Raw genomic sequence first — 18,352 nt, forward strand, 5'->3', positions numbered from 1 at the left:
CCCCGGGCACAGACCCCCCCCGGCCAGCGCCTCCCGCCCCCGGGCACAGACCCCCCCCCGGCCAGCGCCTCCCGCCCCGGACACAGACCTGGGCACAGACCCCCCCGGTCAGCGCCTCCCGCCCCGGGCACAGACCCCCCCCGCCAGCGCCTCCCGCCCCCGGGCACAGACCTGGGCACAGACCCCCCCCGGCCAGCGCCTCCCGCCCCCGGGCACAGACCTGGGCACAGACCCCCCCGGCCAGCGCCTCCCGCCCCGGGCACAGACCCCCCCCCCGCCAGCGCCTCCCGCCCCGGGCACAGACCCCCCCCGGCCAGCGCCTCCCGCACCGGGCACAGACCTGGGCACAGACCCCCCCGGCCAGCGCCTCCCGCCCCCGGGCACAGACTCCCCCCCGCCAGCGCCTCCCGCCCCCGGGCACAGACTCCCCCCCGGCCAGCGCCTCCCACCCCCGGGCACAGACCCCCCCCGGCCAGCGCCTCCCGCCCCGGGCACAGACCCCCCTCGGCCAGCGCCTCCCGCCCCGGGCACAGACCTGGGCACAGACCCCCCCCCCGCCAGCGCCTCCCGCCCCGGGCACAGACCCCCCCCGGCCAGCGCCTCCCGCCCCGGACACAGACCCCCCCCCGCCAGCGCCTCCCGCCCCCGGGCACAGACCTGGGCACAGACCCCCCCGGCCAGCGCCTCCCGCCCCGGGCACAGACCCCCCCCCCCGGCCAGCGCCTCCCGCCCTGGGCACAGACCCACCCGGGCCAGCGCCTCCCGCCCCCGGGCACAGGCCTGGGCACAGACCTCCCTGGCCAGCGCCTCCCGCCCCAGGCACAGACCTGGGCACAGATCCCCCCCCGGCCAGCGCCTCCCACCCCCGGGCACAGACCCCACCCCCGGCCAGCGCCTCCCGCCCCCGGGCACAGACCCCCCCCGGCCAGCGCCTCCCGCTCCCGGGCACAGACCTGGGCACAGACCCCCCCGGCCAGCGCCTCCTGTCCCGGGCACAGGCCTGGGCACAGACCTCCCCCCGGCCAGCGCCTCCCGCCCCTGGCACAGACCCCCCTCCCGGCCAGCGCCTCCCGCCCCCGGGCACAGACCCCCCCCCGGCCAGCGCCTCCCGCCCCGGGCACAGACCCCCCCCCCGGCCAGCCCCTCCCGCCCCCGGGCACAGACCTGGGCACAGACCCCCCCCCGGCCAGCGCCTCCCGCCCCTGGGCACAGACCCCCCCGGCCAGCGCCTCCCGTCCCCGGGCACAGACCTCCCCGGCCAGCGCCTCCCGCCCCGGGCACAGACCTGGGCACAGACCCCCCCCGGCCAGCACCTCCTGCCCCGGGCACAGACCTGGGCACAGACCCCCCCGGCCAGTGCCTCCCGCCCCGGGCACAGACCTGGGCACAGACCCCCCCCGGCCAGCACCTCCTGCCCCGGGCACAGACCTGGGCACAGACCCCCCCGGCCAGTGCCTCCCGCCCCGGGCACAGACCTGGGCACAGACCCTCCCCCCCAGCCAGCGCCTCCCGCCCCGGGCAGAGACCTGGGCACAGACCCCCCCGGCCAGCGCCTCCCGCCCCAGGCACAGACCTGGGCACAGACCCCCCCCCCCGGCCAGCACCTCCCACCCCTGGGCACAGACCTGGGCACAGACCCCCCCGGCCAGCGCCTCCCGCCCCCGGGCACGGACCTGGGCACAGACCCCCCCGGCCAGCGCCTCCCGCCCCCGGGCACAGACCTGGGCACACACACCCCCGGCCAGCGCCTCGCGCCCCTGGGCACAGACCTGGGCACAGACCTCTCCGGCCAGCTCCTCTTGTACCCCTGGGCACAGACCCTTCCCAGGGTACACTCCCCCATCTCTGGCCACAGACCCTCTCGACCAGCTCCATGTCCCCCAGGCACAGACACCTCCATCCCTGGGCACAGACCCCCCTGGCCAATTCCTCTTGTACCCCAGGCACATTCCACCCCCGAGGTACAGACACTCTCTCCCCACCCCACGACTGCCCTCCCATCTCCAGGCACAGACAACCCCATTCCCAGGCACAGACCCTCCCCCCCTACCCCGGCTAGTGCCTCATCCCCCCAGCATTGATCCCTCTCCTGAACAAATTCTCCACCTCCAGTGATCAGACCACCCCCCACCCCGCCCCCAGCCCCTGGCTGACTTCCCTGCCCCTGGGGCACAGAACCCTCCGCCCTGCCTTCCGTTCACCTGTCTGGGCAGCCCCACCCTTCTGCCCTCCCAACTGTGTGTCAGGGACCCATACAGATGAATTCCTGTTTCTGTGGGTGGAGATAGATGGAGCTCATTTAGCTGCTGGGAAACATCTCCCACCTCATCAAGCACTACCCATTACATAAGAACATAAAAACAGCCATACTGGGTAAGACCAAAGGTCCATCTAGCCCAGTAGCCTGTCTTCCGACAGTGGCCAATGCCAGGTGCCCCAGAGGGAATGAACAGAACAGGTAATCATCAAGTGATCCATCCCCTGTCGCTCATTCCTAGCTTCTGGCAAACAGAGGCTAGGAACACCATCCCTGCCTATCCTGGCTAATAGCCATTGATGGACCAACCTATCCTTTATGAATGTATCTAGTTCTTTTTTGAACCCTGTTATAGTCTTGGCCTTCACAACATCTTCCGGCACAGAGTTCCACAGGTTGACTGTGCATTGTGTGAAGAAATACTCCATCCCATTGGACACTCCCGATCTCATCCCAAGGCTACTGTTCCCCTTTCCACTGGGCCCTGTCCACTGTATCCTAGGCCTGCTGCTCCTATCCGATCAGACACTCCCATCTCATTTTACCAGGCTCTTCCCCATCCTATTCCAGTGCTGCTACTCCCCATGCAGCCCATCTCTGATGCTGCCCCTAAGTGTGATTCATGCAAATGACGTTTCTGCTGCTGCTGAGTTATGCAAAGTGGCAACCATGGGCATCAAGTATCAGGGGGATAGCCATGTTAGTCTGTATCCACAAAAACAACAAGGAGTCTGGTGGCACCTTAAAGACTAATGGTGTTAAATTTGCAAATTAATTTTAGTTCTGCTGTTTCTCTTTGAAGTCTGTTTCTGAAGTTTTTTTGTTCAAGTATAGCTACTTTTAAATCTGTTATAGAATGTCCAGGAAGATTGAAGTGTTCTCCTACTGGCTTTTATATGTTACCATTCCTGATGTCCAATTTGTGTCCATTTATTCTTTTACGTATGGACTGCCTGGTTTGGCCAATATACATGGCAGAGGGGCATTACTGGCACATGATGACATATATAACATTAGTAGACACGCAGGTGAATGAGCCTCTGATGGTGTGGCTGATGTGATTGGGTCCTCTGATGGTGTCGCTAGAGTACGTAAGGGGACAGAGTAGGCAATGAGGTTTGCTACAGGGATTGGTTCCTGGGTTAGTGTTTCTGTGGTGTGGTGTGTAATTGCTGGTGAGTATTTGCTTCAGGTTGGGGGCTGTCTGTAAGCAAGGACTGGCCTGCCTCCCAAGCTCTGTGAGAGTGAGGGATCATTTTCCAGGATAGGTTGTAGATCGTTGGTAATATGCTGGAGAACAGAAGAACTAAAATTCATTTGCAAATTTAACACAATTAATTTGGGCTTGAATAGGGACTGGGAATGGCTGGCTCATTACAAAAGCAGCTTTGCCTCTCCTGGAATTGACACCTCCTCATCTATGATTGGGAGTGGACTACATCCACCGTGATCGAATTGGCCCTGTCAACACTGGTTCTCACTTGTGAGGTAACTCCTTTCTGTTCATGTGTCATTATATAATGCCTGCATCTGTAATTTTCACTCCATGCATCTGAAGAAATGGTGTTTTACCCAGGAAAGTTTATACCCAAATAAATCTGTTAGTCTTTAAGGTGCCACCAGACTCCTTAACCGTGGGTATAGCTCCTTCACTGCAGGATTTGCCTTTGAATGTGTATCAAAAGCTTCAATGTGTGTCTAAAAGGGGAAGTGCTCTGCTTGTGGCTGCAACGGCAAAGTGAAGTCTGTACTGCGCTATTGAGAAAAGGTTTCTTAGGGACAGCAGATTCAGAAAGAGCCAGAAATAGGGAGGTCTAGCCCCACCTGTAATAACTGTGTTGGGCCCTGCATCCAGCTACTTCCCCAAGAGCAGCGGGAAGAGGATTAAAAATAAGGGGGATTTTAGAAGACCACCCACCTCATCCCAGATAAACAATTAAAAATGAATGGCTAAAATCAGTAAACTACTGAAGCTAGGCTCTGTGGTTTCCCAGCCTAACCTATTGTGTATTATACATGTACTCAGTGCGAGAAGATACTAGTGCCTTGCACAGAACCCACGTTCCTGATCAACAAGCTGTTCTCTCATTAAAGCTCCTAGTTACATAATTCAGTTGGGCTCTGCACTTTCTCCTGACAGAAAGCCTTCCTCACACTTCCTGACACACAAGGTCAAATGGAGGCATCCTAAGGAGAGTGAATCTACCGTCAACATTCATATTTAACATTTGAATATAGCATCCTATATGCACAGGGCACTGTATATTTAACATGTATATCTAAAACCCTAGGTGTATATATATAGCCCTGCATATTTTAAACCTACTTATATAGCTCTGTTCCTGCGAAGGTGCTTAAGCACAAGCTTAATTTTAAATAGTCCTATTAATGTAATTTTGAGTAGTCCCATTAAACTTAATACGACTATACATTTAAGCAGGTGGGTAAGTCTTTGCTGGATAGGGCCTATGACATTTAACTAAGATTACAAGACAGAAATATTTTCATGTACTTATTCAACGTAAAAGAAAAAGAATCTTTCTCTTTGAGAACATCAGCACTGTACTGTAACATCAAGAATCATCAAAGGACACATAGACATAAGGAAGAAGATGAGCTTTCATTTTTTGTGTTTCAAATAAGAGTCCAGAGTCGGTTTTGTATAGTATAAGTGACTTGGTGAAAAAGTTTGTTTCTAAATCCTCCAATTTCTAAGAGGATTAAAATGTTATCTGTTCTATTGCTGAGGGGGTCTGTGATACTGTTAACTATATTGTATGTGTCTGTAGCACTTTCCACTGGAGCAGATTACGGTGAATTAAGACTCTCAACACCCCTGGCAAATAAATATTAACTAGGGCTGTCCATTAACCACAGTCAACTCATGCGATTAACTCAAAAAAATTAATTGTGATTAAAAAATTAATCGCAATTAATCGCAATTTTAATTGCACGTTAAACAATATTCGTGGGTATTCACACACAAAAGCTTATGCTCCAATACGTCTGTTAGTCTATAAAGTGCCACAGGACTCTTTGCCGCTATTAAACAATAGAATACCAATTGAAATTTATTAAATATTTTTGGATGTTTTTCTACATTTTCAAATATATTGATTTCAATTACAACACAGAATACAAAGTGTACAGTCCTCACTTTATGTTATTATTTTTTATTACAAATATTTGCACTGTAAAAATGATAAACAAAAGAAATAGTATTTTTCAGTTCACCTCATACAAGTACTGTAGTGCAATCTCTTTATCATGAATGTTGAACTTACAAATGTAGAATTATGTACAAAAATAACTGCATTCAAAAATAAAACAATGTAAAACTTTAGAGCCTACAAGTCCACTCAGTCCTACTTCTTGTTCAGCCAATCGCTAAGACAAACAAGTTTGTTTACATTTATGGGAGATAATGCTGCCCAATTTTTATTTACAATGTCACCAGAAAGTGAGAAGAGGCATTCCCATAGGACTTTCTAGCCAGCCTTGCCATGCCAGATATGCTAAACATTCATATGTCCCTTCATGCTTCGGCCACCATTCCAGAGGACATGCTTCCATGCTGATGATGCTCGTTAAAAAAAAAAAATGCTTAAATTAAATTTGACTGAACTCCTTGGGGGAGAATTGTCTGTCTCCTGCTCTGTTTCACTTGCATTCTGCAATTTATTTCATGTTATTAAAAAAAAAAAAAAAAAAAAAAGTGGGGGGGGGGTGAGAAAGCCTGGATTTGTGCTGGACATGGCCCACCTTGATTACCATGCACATTGTAGGGAGAGTGGTCACTTTGGATGAGCTATTACCAGCAGGAGAGTGAGTTTGTATGTGTATGGGGGTGGGGGGGTGAGAAAACCTGGATTTGTGCTGGAAATGGCCCACCTTGATTATCATGCACATTGTAGGGAGAGTGGTCACTTTGGATGAGCTATTACCAGTAGGATAGTGAGTTTGTGTGTGTGGTTTTTGGAGTGGGGTGAGGGGGTGAGAGAACCTGGATTTGTGCAGGAAATGGCCCACCTTGATTATCATGCACATTGTGTAGAGAGTTGTCACTTCGGATGGGCTATTACCAGCAGGAGAGTGAGTTTGTGTGTGGGGGGGCGGAGGGTGAGAAAACCTGGATTTGTGCTGGAAATGGCCCAACTTGATGATCACTTTACATAAGCTATTACCAGCAGGACAGTGGGGTGGGAGGAGGTATTGTTTCATGATCTCTGTGTGTATATAAAGTCTGCTGCAGTTTCCACGGTATGCATCCGATGAAGTGAGCTGTAGCTCACGAAAGCTCATGCTCAAATAAATTGGTTAGTCTCTAAGGTGCCACAAGTACTCCTTTTCTTTTAGTCTCAGATGATGACCCAGCACATTTTGTTCATTTTAAGAACACTGTTGCTGCAGATTTGACAAAATGCAAAAAAGGTACCAATGTGAGATTTTTAAAGATAGTACAGCCCTCGACCCAGGGTTTAAGAATCTGAAGTGCCTTCCAAAAAATCTGAGAGATATGAGGTGTGGAGCATGCTTTCAGCAGTCTTAAAAGAACAACACTCCAATGCAGATACTACAGAACCACTGAAAAAGAAAATCAGCCTTCTACTGGTGGCATCTGACTGCCAGTGGGCCATGGAGCCAGGCCCATGCTCAGAACGGGCCCCGTCCTGCTCTGCTTGCACTGTGACCTGAGACCCCGCCAGCCCACTGGCTCCCCCGCCCACCACTTGCTCTTCTCTGCCTGCCTGCCAGCTGGCAGAGGGCTCCTCTCCACCTCCTGGCCCCACCCACTGGCTTCTCTCTATCTCCTGGTGGGATCCCAGGGCACCTCCAGCTAAAGGCAGTCTTTGCTTCCCACCACCTGTGGGGCCCCACCTGTCTCTCTGGAGCTGAGCTGTCTGGGACTGGTGCAGAAGCCTGGCCAGTCTCAGTCAGTGGCAGAGACAGTGTTGGGGTCTTGGCTGGGCCCCTCCAGGCAAGTGGATCCTGAGGGAGCCCGCCTGAGGCAGGCCTTAGCCTGGCTGATCATGCCACTTCCAAGGGGCCGGAGGGATTCCCCATCCCTGGACCACCCCGACTGCACTGGTGGCGCAGCCCAGAAAACACAGTCGCCTCCCAGCAGGACCAGTGAGTGCAGCTGGGCGTGGGTCTGTGGAGGGCCTGGGTGGGAGTGCTGGGCTGTGAAGATCTCTATGTGTTGGGGCACTAGGGAATGGGGTTCTGTGTGGGATGCTAGGCAATTGTGGTGGGGCTGTGGGTAGGGGGGCGCTGGACGGGGTGGTGGTGTGCAGGGTGCTATGCATTTGTGGCAGGGTCTGGGAGACACTGGGCATAGCAAATCCAGGAGGGCTCTGACTATAGGGAATCGGGAGGGTGTTCTGATGTTGGGTAGGGGGGATGTGTGGTACAGCATTGACCCAGCCCTGAGGAGAAGGAGCACACTGGCAGCGTAAATAGTGCCCTCACACTGGGCTGGGCAGAGCGGGCCACCCCTGCCATGCCATGACCCTAGCCGGCCCAACCCCCCCGCACCATGCTCCATTGCCCCCATGGGGGCCCACAAAAAGTTAATCCAGCCCTGCTCAGATGATGAAAATAAACATGCATCAGTCTGCACTGCTTTGGACTGTTATCGAGCAGAACCTGTCATCAGCATGGACGCATGGCCTCTGGAATGGTGGATGAAGCATGAAGGGACATACGAATCTTTAGGGCATCTGGCATGTAAATATCTTGCGATGCCGGCTGCAGTAGTGCGAACGCCTCTTCTCATTTTCAGGTGACACTGTGGACAAGAAGCAGACAGCATTATCTCCTGCAAATGTAAACAGACTTGTTTATTTGAGCGATTGGCTGAAGAAGAAGTAGAACTGAGTTTTACATTGTTGTAGGCTCTAAAGTTTTACATTGCTTTATTTTTGAATGCAGTAATTTTCTGTGCAAATTCTACACTTGTAAGTTCAACTTCCATGATAAAAAGATTGCACTACAGTATTTGTATTAAGTGAATTGAAAAATACTGTTTCTTTTGGCTTTACAGTACAAATGTTTATAATAAAAAATAAATATAAAGTGAACACTGCTCACTTTATATTCTGTGTTGTAATTGAAATCAATATATTTGAAAATGTGGAAAACATCCAAAAATTTATATAAATGGTATTTTATTATTGTTTAACAGTGTGATTCATTTTTTTAAGAGCTTGACAGCCCTCATATTAACCCTTGATAATCAATTAGAGGAAACTGAAATACAGGGAGGGGAAGTGAGATACTCAAGGCATGTTAAGGAGGACTTGTGGCACCTTAGAGACTAACAAAATTTTTTGAGCATAAGCGATGAAGTGAGCTGTAGCTTACGAAAGCCTATGCTCAAATAAATTGGTTAGTCTCTAAGGTGCCACAAGTCCTCCTTTTCTTTTTGTGGACACAGACTAACACGGCTGCTCCTCTGAAACCTGTCAAGGCATGTTGGTAGCAGAGCTGGCAATAGAACATGAGTCCTAATTCCCACTCCTGAGCTTTAACCATTAGTCCATGTTTCCCTCTGTAATTAACCCAGGTTAGCCAATATGGGGTAAGATTTAATTCCTCACATTCAACATGTGCATCTTCATTCCTCTAATTCTTCCCCGGTTCTTCTGTCCTTCTGCAACTGGGCCTGGGTTGGGCGGGAGACCAGGACTCCTGGGTTCCACCCTCGGGGATGGGAGGGGAAAGGGTGTAGGATGCTATGCCCAGCCCGGGGGAAGGCCGTGGGGACCAGGACTCCTGGGTTCTATCCCCAGGGATGGGAGGGGGGAAGGAGGACTCTGGGCTCCATGCCCAGCCCGGGGGAAGGCCGTGGGGCCCAGGACTCCTGGGTTCTATCCCCAGGGATGGGGCTCCATGCCCAGCCCGGGGGAAGGCCGAGGGGACCAGGACTCCTGGGTTCTATCCCCAGGGATGGAAGGGGGGAAGGAGGACTCTGGGCTCCATGCCCAGCCCGGGGGAAGGCCGAGGGGACCAGGACTCCTGGGTTCTATCCCCACGGGTGGGAGGGGGGAAGGAGGACTCTGGGCTCCATGCCCAGCCCGGGGGAAGTCCAAGGGGCCCAGGACTCCTGGGTTCTATCCCCAGGGATGGGAGGGGGGAAGGAGGACTCTGGGCTCCATGCCCAGCCCGGGGGAAGGCCGAGGGGACTAGGACTCCTGGGTTCTATCCCCAGGGATGGGAGGGGGGAAGGAGGACTCTGGGCTCCATGCCCAGCCCGGGGGAAGGCCGTGGGGCCCAGGACTCCTGGGTTCTATCCCCAGGGGTGGGAGGGGGGAAGGAGGACTCTGGGCTCCATGCCCAGCCTGGGGGAAGGCCGTGGGGCCCAGGACTCCTGGGTTCTGTCCCCAGGGGTGGGAGGGGGGAAGGAGGACTCTGGGCTCCATGCCCAGCCCGGGGGAAGGCCGAGGGGACCAGGACTCCTGGGTTCTATCCCCAGGGGTAGGAGGGGGGAAGGAGGACTCTGGGCTCCATGCCCAGCCCGGGGGAAGGCCGAGGGGACTAGGACTCCTGGGTTCTATCCCCAGGAGTGGGAGGGGGGAAGGAGGACTCTGGGCTCCATGCCCAGCCTGGGGGAAGTCCAAGGGGACCAGGACTCCTGGGTTCTATCCCCAGGGATGGAAGGGGGGAAGGAGGACTCTGGGCTCCATGCCCAGCCCGGGGGAAGGCCGAGGGGACCAGGACTCCTGGGTTCTATCCCCAGGGATGGGAGGGGGGAAGGAGGACTCTGGGCTCCATGCCCAGCCCGGGGGAAGGCCGAGGGGACCAGGACTCCTGGGTTCTATCCCCAGGGATGGAAGGGGGGAAGGAGGACTCTGGGCTCCATGCCCAGCCCGGGGGAAGGCCGAGGGGACCAGGACTCCTGGGTTCTGTCCCCAGGGATGGGAGGGGGGAAGGAGGACTCTGGGCTCCATGCCCAGCCCGGGGGAAGGCAGAGGGGACTAGGACTCCTGGGTTCTATCCCCAGGGATGGGAGGGGGGAAGGAGGACTCTGGGCTCCATGCCCAGCCCCGGGGAAGGCCGAGGGGACCAGGACTCCTGGGTTCTATCCCCAGGGATGGGAGGGGGGAAGGAGGACTCTGGGCTCCATGCCCAGCCCCGGGGAAGGCCGAGGGGCCCAGGACTCCTGGGTTCTATCCCCAGGGATGGGAGGGGGGAAGGAGGACTCTGGGCTCCATGCCCAGCCCCGGGGAAGGCCGAGGGGACCAGGACTCCTGGGTTCTATCCCCAGGGATGGGAGGGGGGAAGGAGGACTCTGGGCTCCATGCCCAGCCCCGGGGAAGGCCGAGGGGCCCAGGACTCCTGGGTTCTATCCCCAGGGATGGGAGGGGGGAAGGAGGACTCTGGGCTCCATGCCCAGCCCGGGGGAAGGCCGAGGGGACCAGGACTCCTGGGTTCTATCCCCAGGGATGGGAGGGGGGAAGGAGGACTCTGGGCTCCATGCCCAGCCCCGGGGAAGGCCGAGGGGCCCAGGACTCCTGGGTTCCACCCCGACTCTCTCCCAGGGGTACCCTACCGAGAGTCCCCACCCCGAGCAGACGGGCCCCGCCCCCTGTACCGCCCCCTAGCGGCAAAGCCAGGAGGTCTCGGCGCAAGGACTGAGCTGGAGCCGCCCTTTCCGGTTCCGGGCCCGGTCCGGAAGCCGCCGCGATGATCGGGGACCTGCTGCTCTGCGGGTACCGGGGCGGGATACCGGGCCTGGGGCTGGGGGCGGGCGGGAGTCCCCGGCGAGCGCCTGGCTCCCCGGCCGCTCTAACCCGCTCTCTCTCTCTCTCTCTCTCTCTCTCTCTCTCTCTCTCTCTCTCCCCCCTTAGGACGCTGCTGCTGAACGCCGGCGCCGTGTTAAACTTCAGGCTGTGAGTGGGGCGGGGGCGGATCGGGCCCTCCCGTAACCAGCCGCTGAACGGGCCGCCGCTGGGTCCTCTCGGCCCCCGGCCCGGGTGCCCGCGGCTGCCCCGCTCGCCGGGCCGGTGCCGCCCTCCCCCGGCCCGGGTGCCCGCGGCTGCCCCGCTCGCCGGGCCGGTGCCGCCCTCCCCCGGCCCGGGTGCCCGCGGCTGCCCCGCTCGCCGGGCCGGTGCCGCCCTCCCCCGGCCCGGGTGCCCGCGGCTGCCCCGCTCGCCGGGCCGGTGCCGCCCTCCCCCGGCCCGGGTGCCCGCGGCTGCCCCGCTCGCCGGGCCGGTGCCGCCCTCCCCCGGCCCGGGTGCCCGCGGCTGCCCCGCTCGCCGGGCCGGTGCCGCCCTCCCCCGGCCCGGGTGCCCGCGGCTGCGCCGACTGCAGAGGGGAGTCGTGTCCCCCCTGCCTTGTGGCACCTTCAGCACCAGCCAGGGTCTCCACCCTCCCAGTCACTCCTGGCAGGCTGCTGTCCCCCAGGGCTCTGGTGGGTCGCACCACGGTCAAACTCTTGTTAGGTTAATTGTCTGGTCCCAAACCCTATGGACTCCCGCCTAGGGCTGGTACTGGCAATGCGTGTCTGCTCCCAGCAATGTGGAAATAACTCCTGTGTCCCTGCAGGAAGAAGAAAGACGCTCAGGGCTTCGGTGAAGAGTCTAGGGAGCCAACTACGGGTAATAGGCTCAATGAGTGAACACTTCGTCTGGGACTCTTAGGGCATGGCTACACTTGCAGATGTAGAGCGCTTCGGGTTAAACCAGCCTTCGGAGAGCGCAGTAGGGAAAGCGCTGCAATCTGTCCACACTGACCGCTTCAAGCGCTCTGGCATGGCCACATTTGTGGCACATGCAGCGGCATTGGGAGCGGTGCATTATGGGCAGCTGTCCCAGCATGCAAGTGACTGCAACGAGCTTTTCAAATGGGGGGTGGAGTGGAGTGTGACATGAGGTGTGTTGTGAGTATGTGGGTGGAGAGAGAGTGGGTTCTTGGGGGGCTGAGAGCATGTCAGCATTCTGTCTTGTAAGTTCAGACAGCAGCAGACCTCCATCCCCGCCTGCTGCTCTCTCTCTCACACACAGCCTTGCGCACTAATGGTTGCTTTGTCTCGGAGCAGATAAGCAGCTGGCTGTCAGAAACCGAGCTTTCAAAGGGCATGTCCGCATTCCTACGGTGATTCAAAAACAATGACAAGAGTGGCTACTTGAATTAAGGGGATTATGGGGCGTTTCCAGAGGCTGATCAGAGTGCAGTAATGCAACACCTCATCCACACTGGCGCTGCGGGGGTGCAGCAAACATTATTCCACTCGCGCGGTGAAGTACCAGCAGCACTGTAGCCACCGAGTCAGAGCGTTGTACGTGCCTTGCCAGTGTGGACGGGTAGTGAGCTAGTGCGCTTGGGGCTCCTTTATTGCTCTGTAACTCGCAAGTGTAGCCAAGCCCTTCGCGTGTGTAGTTTCCCTCAGTGTGGGCACTGCAAAGATGGTTGTGAATGAAGCACTTTGTTCATACAGGTGGCTTCCCTCTGATTAATCAAATCTACATGGGAAACCTCTAAGACAAAAGTGCTTAACATGAACCCATTTCTGAGACACCCAAATATGAGTTCACTGATCCATCTATAGCTAGTGACTGGCTCACCAATCTCTGCTTACAACTTGCTGAACAACATTTCCCTAGGGGCTTTGCAGGCACTGCTCTTCCTCTCAGAACTGTGACTTGGAGCAGGAGTCCTAAGATTTACAGTGTACATTCCCTCCTGCATTTTTGGATACTAGCGTCTATGCTGCAGAAGAACTCAGTGCCTTTATGTGTTGATTTCCTCATTACTGTTTGTGCCTTTAAGTTGCCCCTATGTATTTATCCTCATTATGATGAATGATTGAGGTGGGAAGACCACATACTATAACATGTGGCCATGACAGCTGTCCTTTTCCTTTTTTGGAATGGGATGTGACCTACCTTCTGCTTTCTTTTCCTTGTTTTCTAGACCTTTTGTGGGTGTTCGTGACAGACTAAACTAGGTGGTGGCCATCCCCTCCCAAATCTCCATTTCTCGTTTGTTTTGTCCTTTGTAACATTCAGTTTTTATTTTGAATTAACAGTCTATGACATGTTTCAGTTAATATTGAAAATGTGAAGTGTAAATGTGTGTGTCTGTATTTGCTGTATATGATAAAGGGTTTTTCCTTTGATTTTCTAGGTGACAATATCAGGGAGTTCTTGTTGAGTCTCAGGTACTTTCGAATCTTCATTGCCTTGTGGAACATCTTCATGATGTTTTGCATGATTGTGTAAGTAGAACCAGATTGGATCTCATTGCTATAATTTTTTTCTTAAGTTAGACATCTTGGTTTTGTTTCTAACTCCTCTTCTTCTGATCCTGCTGTCTTCCTTTGTTTTGGGCTGCTCTTGAGCCTCATTTGTTTCAATTTTGATCTGCAAGGAGATGTTCACTGACCTTGTTACTTAATGATAATGAAACTCGTAATGCATGATGAATTTAGTTTCTCTGTTCATCAATAAGAGATTCAACCTTGAATCTAGTGCTTCTTACCATGTGTTGCTTAAACATGTCAGTTATGTTGGAAGACCAGGGCAAATGACGTTAGTGGTGTCTTGGATGTGAAAAAACCAAACTCTCACACAGAAAAACCAACCCCTTGGGCTAGGCCAGCTTCACGGCCTTGCAGATGCCTTCATGCTGCCTCTCAAAACCCTGGATTTGAGCCTCATGCTCAGTCTCAATGGACAGGCTGGCAAAATATCTGCTAGCGTTTCACCTGTGTAGCTATATGGTCCAATGAGTGGGAAAGCAGAACTGATGCAGATATGTATTAATGTCTCTTCTGGCAGTAGTGACATTTAATTGGATGACTAGTATACAATTATACCCAATTCTCAACTACTTTTGTGTTTTCTGTTATATCTGCTAGGTTATTTGGATCTTGAAAGTCATCCAGAAACCTGTTTGGAGAGCTTTCTTTATCTGGTAACTTGGAGGAGGCTTTTGGCTGGAAACATGACCTTTCCATAAACTAAAAGACTGCAATGTTTTCAAAATATGAACAAAGAATTTTGGTCTGTTCTTTTATACAAGGGTCTAAATGTTAAAGAGATAGAACACATTCATATTCTTGGGCGGATTGTAATAGATGGTGTGATTATTATGTAAATGAAAGTAGCTTCTTGTTAAATGGTGGGGAGCACTTTCATGGTTGGTAGACACACAAACTGACCCTCCTGGACCATATTTACCAAAAGTGTGGGCTGACTCTTGGGACTTACTGCATATCTTTTTTTCAACAGACCCCAATAAATATTGGACTAACAGCAAACACGTTGACCCATGTGTATACCCTCCTCTAGCTTGCCTCTATGGGAGTGTCACCTTTTAGGCCTACCAACCTTGATGCTCAAAGCAAAATTGTTCAACTTTTCTAGCATATATAAATAACTTCTAAATGATGATGCTGGCCCAGCAACATGATGCTTGGTGAACTGTAGAACTACAACAACATCTGATGGTCACAAGAATCTCTGCTTTCAGTCACTCCTTGCTCTTAGTCTGTTATGGCATAGTATAGGCTATTTGAGGAGCCACTGCTCTATTGTCTGAGACCAATTTTGCCATTTGTAAGGCATTTTTATAAAGTTAAGCAAAACAATGTTATATTCCTGTAATTTTAATGATTGTCAGTTTTGTATCTAACTATAGAGAGCTGCGTAGCACTCGAAATATCTGGATGTCATGGGCTGCGCAATAAAGAAATAACTTATGGGAGGCGGAGAAGAATGTTGTTCACTATATCAAAGATAGTATTTGCCTGCAAACTGCCCTAGAGAATCTACCTACTGAGACAGGTAGATTTTGTGGATATGGAGTTAGCAGAGTAGAGGCCACCAGAATTATGCCTTTCTCAAGCTGGTTATAAATGTCCTTGAAGTTGAAATAACTGAGCATACAGACACTGCTACTTGTACAATTAAATTCCAGTAAAGAGGGTCCAGAATCTCAGGAACAAGCTCCAAAGAACTTGTAGGTTAAAAAAATACACATTCATCATCAAAAGAAGTAACAGGTCTTGAGATCTTAAACTAACTTCCAAGTATTATGAGAATATACACATCAGAACAGGCTGAAAAGAAAATTTTAAGAATAATTAATTCTTCAGTCTTTTTTTCTTTCTCTTCAGGCTTTCCAAGTTATGTGGTAAAACAGCATTTAAGTAAACATTTAATTTAGGCCTAAGGGAGTGATTGTACGTTAGCATATTTTTGTACTTGCTGTTAGTGCACTATCTTCTTAATAGCAGTTACAATAGTCACATTTCTTTCATGCAAAAGTGCTAAATGTAATTAAGGTTTTTATAGCTTCTGTAATTTAAATATCAATTAAATGATCTGTGTTTATCAGTTGATATGTAATATGCATGTTCTAGATTCATAGCACACATCTAAGATAGTTACCAAATTTAGTGTAATCAGACTTCTTAAATCAATGTTGGTGATTGCGTATGTGTAAATTGTTTATCTTCCAAACCAGTACTGGAGGTTTCAATAAAAATGGCTCAGATTATACATCCCTGTTGAGCTCTGGTGGATAATATATAAATGGATTTGAAGAGAGTAGTTTTATTTTTAGAGTGTTAAAGCTGCTTGGTACTCTGTTAGTTCCTAGTAGAGTCAACTAGCAAGGGCCAGGTTTCAGAGTACAGGTTTCAGAGTAACAGCCATGTTAGTCTGTATTCGCAAAAAGAAAAGGAGTACTTGTGGCACCTGAGAGACTAACCAATTTATTTGAGCATTAGCTTTCGTGAGCTACAGCTCACTTCATCGGATGCATACTGTGGAAACTGCAGAAGACATTATATACACAGAGACCATGAAACAATACCTCCTCCCACCCCACTCTCAGAGTAAGCTTTTGTGAGCTACAGCTAACTTCATTGGAAGCTTACGAAAGTTTTATGGTCAAATAAATTTTAGTCTCTAAGGTGCCACAAGTCCTCCTTTTCTTTTAGTAAGAGTCAGTTTCATTGTAGAACTGCCGAGAAGGTCTAAGAGTTAATTGGTTTGTCCTGTAATTGTGACTTCTTTTTTTTTTTTCTCCAGCATTTTTTATTTTTATTTATTAATTGAAATTGGCCTCCCTTGGTAAGTAGCTTTGGTGTCCTCTACAACTAAAATAATTAAGGGATAAATAAATAGCTGTTTATAATAAAAAGCCCAGCAGTGGAACCTTCCTAGTCATAGTTCCAATTGACCAGTCAAATCAGGAAGCTTGCCTAAGAGAGCAAATTTTACACTGTGCCCAGAAGCTTCCTAAACTTCATCTCTGGAATGATCAGGCCCCATAGGCATAGGCTCTCCACTTTGAAGAGCCTGATACCAGCCATGAAAATTAACTCCTAGAATGGAGAGGAATCCAGGGGGTTGTAACTTCAGAGAAGGAGAGAGAAGACTCTGATAAGTGGGTCCTAGGCTATAGACTGTAACTAATACCTTGCACTGTACAATAGGTAGTACATAGGTACTGTATTATGTGCTCCAGAAGGTGCTCAGTGAAGAGGAGCAGCTTTATTCCGCTCTACCTGAAGTTTTTGTACCTTTTTTGGGGGTAGCCCCAACCAGAATGAATTGCAGCAATCTACCAAGATTGATAAACTGGGAAGGATTTCTGCTGAGAGGTCTGTACCACAAAGGAAAGCTTGCAGCCCCAGGCTAACTCTAAATGAACGAGACCATATTTTAATTTGTAACTCTTTTCCAATTGTTGTATATAACACCATGCCTGACTGCCTTTTTTTTTTTAAAAACTCTCTTATGTTTGTATTTAATCTTTTCTCAGAAAATATGGGAAAAGTAAAGTTTTTATACGGCACTGTAAATGTTTGATAAAGCACTGCACATAAAAATAGAATCCCTGAAGAATTTTCAGTTTCAGGCTCTGAACCTGCAAACATTTATGCATGGGTTTAACTCCATGCATATTAGTCCCATTGAGTTATGAGCACAACGTTTTTAAGCAAATGGGGGCTTAAATAAATATAAGGATAAGAGCAGATGACAACTACAGGAAGGGTTTAAGGGATGGTGAGAGAAGACAAGATCACACTTCGTCATCGGGTTGAGTAATTCAGGTATTTTGGGAGTAATTCTGTGTCTGTCATAGTCCTGTCTGAAACCAAACCATGGGATGAAGATGTGGCTACTTCCAACACTGCTTTCTCCTACAAAACCAAGTAATAAAAACATGCCACTACAAAGGAGTGGACACCTGTGGACAGTTAAATATTATAACATCATAGGTTAGAAAGTTGGCAGTAATGAACGTTGCATTCTTGAGAATGGGTCTAATGCCTGTCTAAGGGCAGCTGACCTTTCCCTTTACTAAGAGACACATTAAAATCTCCCTCCTGCTCATCCCTAGCCATGATTGGCAAGGATCTTGAGATATTTCAGTTTGCAAAGAATAATCTTTAGGATGGGGTTATATTTGAAAGTTCAGTTGTCCCATGCACATCTGTTGAAAAGGGGAGAGATGCTGTCCTTTCCACGGTATGCAGGGGATGGAATCCCATTAAAATCTACTGTTTTTAGAATCCATGACTCTCAAAGTATTTCCATCCTAATTTTTATCTACCTTCCTCAGTGAATACTTAGCCAGTGTATTGAAGAGGATGGTCCTACAGTTTATAAATAAGCCACTAGAGGTCCCCTTAATCGTCAGAGTAGCACTCAGCTCTATTTTGTGTCCACCATTCTTTTGATTTGTATCAGTTATTCAGAGCAATGTTTTGTAGATGTGAAGTTCTGGTCAATTCCATGTAGAACAAGTAGCATTCTCTTCTCTAAGTAACACTTTTCAATGTGTTTTAATTTAGGAGGTAGAAAATGTTCAAGCTATACTAACACTGCAAATATAGCAAACTATATTATAGCAACAAGGTAGGTGAGGTAATGTTTTTCATGAGACCAACTTCTGTTGGTGGAAGGTACAAGCTTCCAAGTTACACAGAGCTCTTGTATAGTAACTATATGTATAATAAACCATATTCTGATTAAATGGATGATATAATGCAATGAAGCATTGATAGTAGTCACTTTAGCAGATGTTATAAGTGTAATAGTTAAATGTTTATACATGTTATCATTGCAGTTATACACT

The 18,352-nt window shown here is 51.0% G+C and overlaps 2 protein-coding genes across 2 annotated transcripts in view; both read left to right on the forward strand.

Annotated features, from left to right (window-relative positions):
• Positions 1 to 10,866: 10,866 nt before the first annotated feature.
• On the forward strand, positions 10,867 to 18,267 carry SMIM7 (small integral membrane protein 7). The gene is made up of 5 exons (XM_073324065.2): positions 10,867 to 10,968; positions 11,107 to 11,148; positions 11,804 to 11,856; positions 13,385 to 13,475; positions 14,118 to 18,267. The coding sequence occupies exons 1-5, from the start codon at positions 10,943 to 10,945 to the stop codon at positions 14,131 to 14,133; spliced, it is 228 nt and encodes a 75-aa protein (XP_073180166.1). The 5' UTR covers positions 10,867 to 10,942; the 3' UTR covers positions 14,134 to 18,267.
• The window catches only part of MED26 (mediator complex subunit 26), a 60,846-nt gene continuing 55,889 nt past the window's right edge, over positions 13,396 to 18,352 (forward strand). Inside the window, exon 1 of the mRNA XM_073324058.2 lies at positions 13,396 to 13,418. The gene's annotated coding sequence lies outside the window, so the exon portion shown is untranslated. The remainder of the gene's footprint in view (positions 13,419 to 18,352) is intronic.

Source organism: Lepidochelys kempii, chromosome 25 (assembly GCF_965140285.1).
Source record: "Lepidochelys kempii isolate rLepKem1 chromosome 25, rLepKem1.hap1, whole genome shotgun sequence".
In the NCBI taxonomy this organism is placed as follows: domain Eukaryota; kingdom Metazoa; phylum Chordata; order Testudines; family Cheloniidae; genus Lepidochelys; species Lepidochelys kempii.

Excerpts from the sequence above, each read along its gene's own strand:
- SMIM7 (XM_073324065.2), top strand. The coding sequence starts at position 10,943 with ATGATCGGGGACCTGCTGCTCTGCGG. Across the intron at positions 11,149-11,803 it reads GCCGTGTTAAACTTCAGGCT|GAAGAAGAAAGACGCTCAGG; the intron begins GTGAGTGGGGCG and ends GTGTCCCTGCAG. Across the intron at positions 11,857-13,384 it reads GTCTAGGGAGCCAACTACGG|GTGACAATATCAGGGAGTTC; the intron begins GTAATAGGCTCA and ends TTGATTTTCTAG.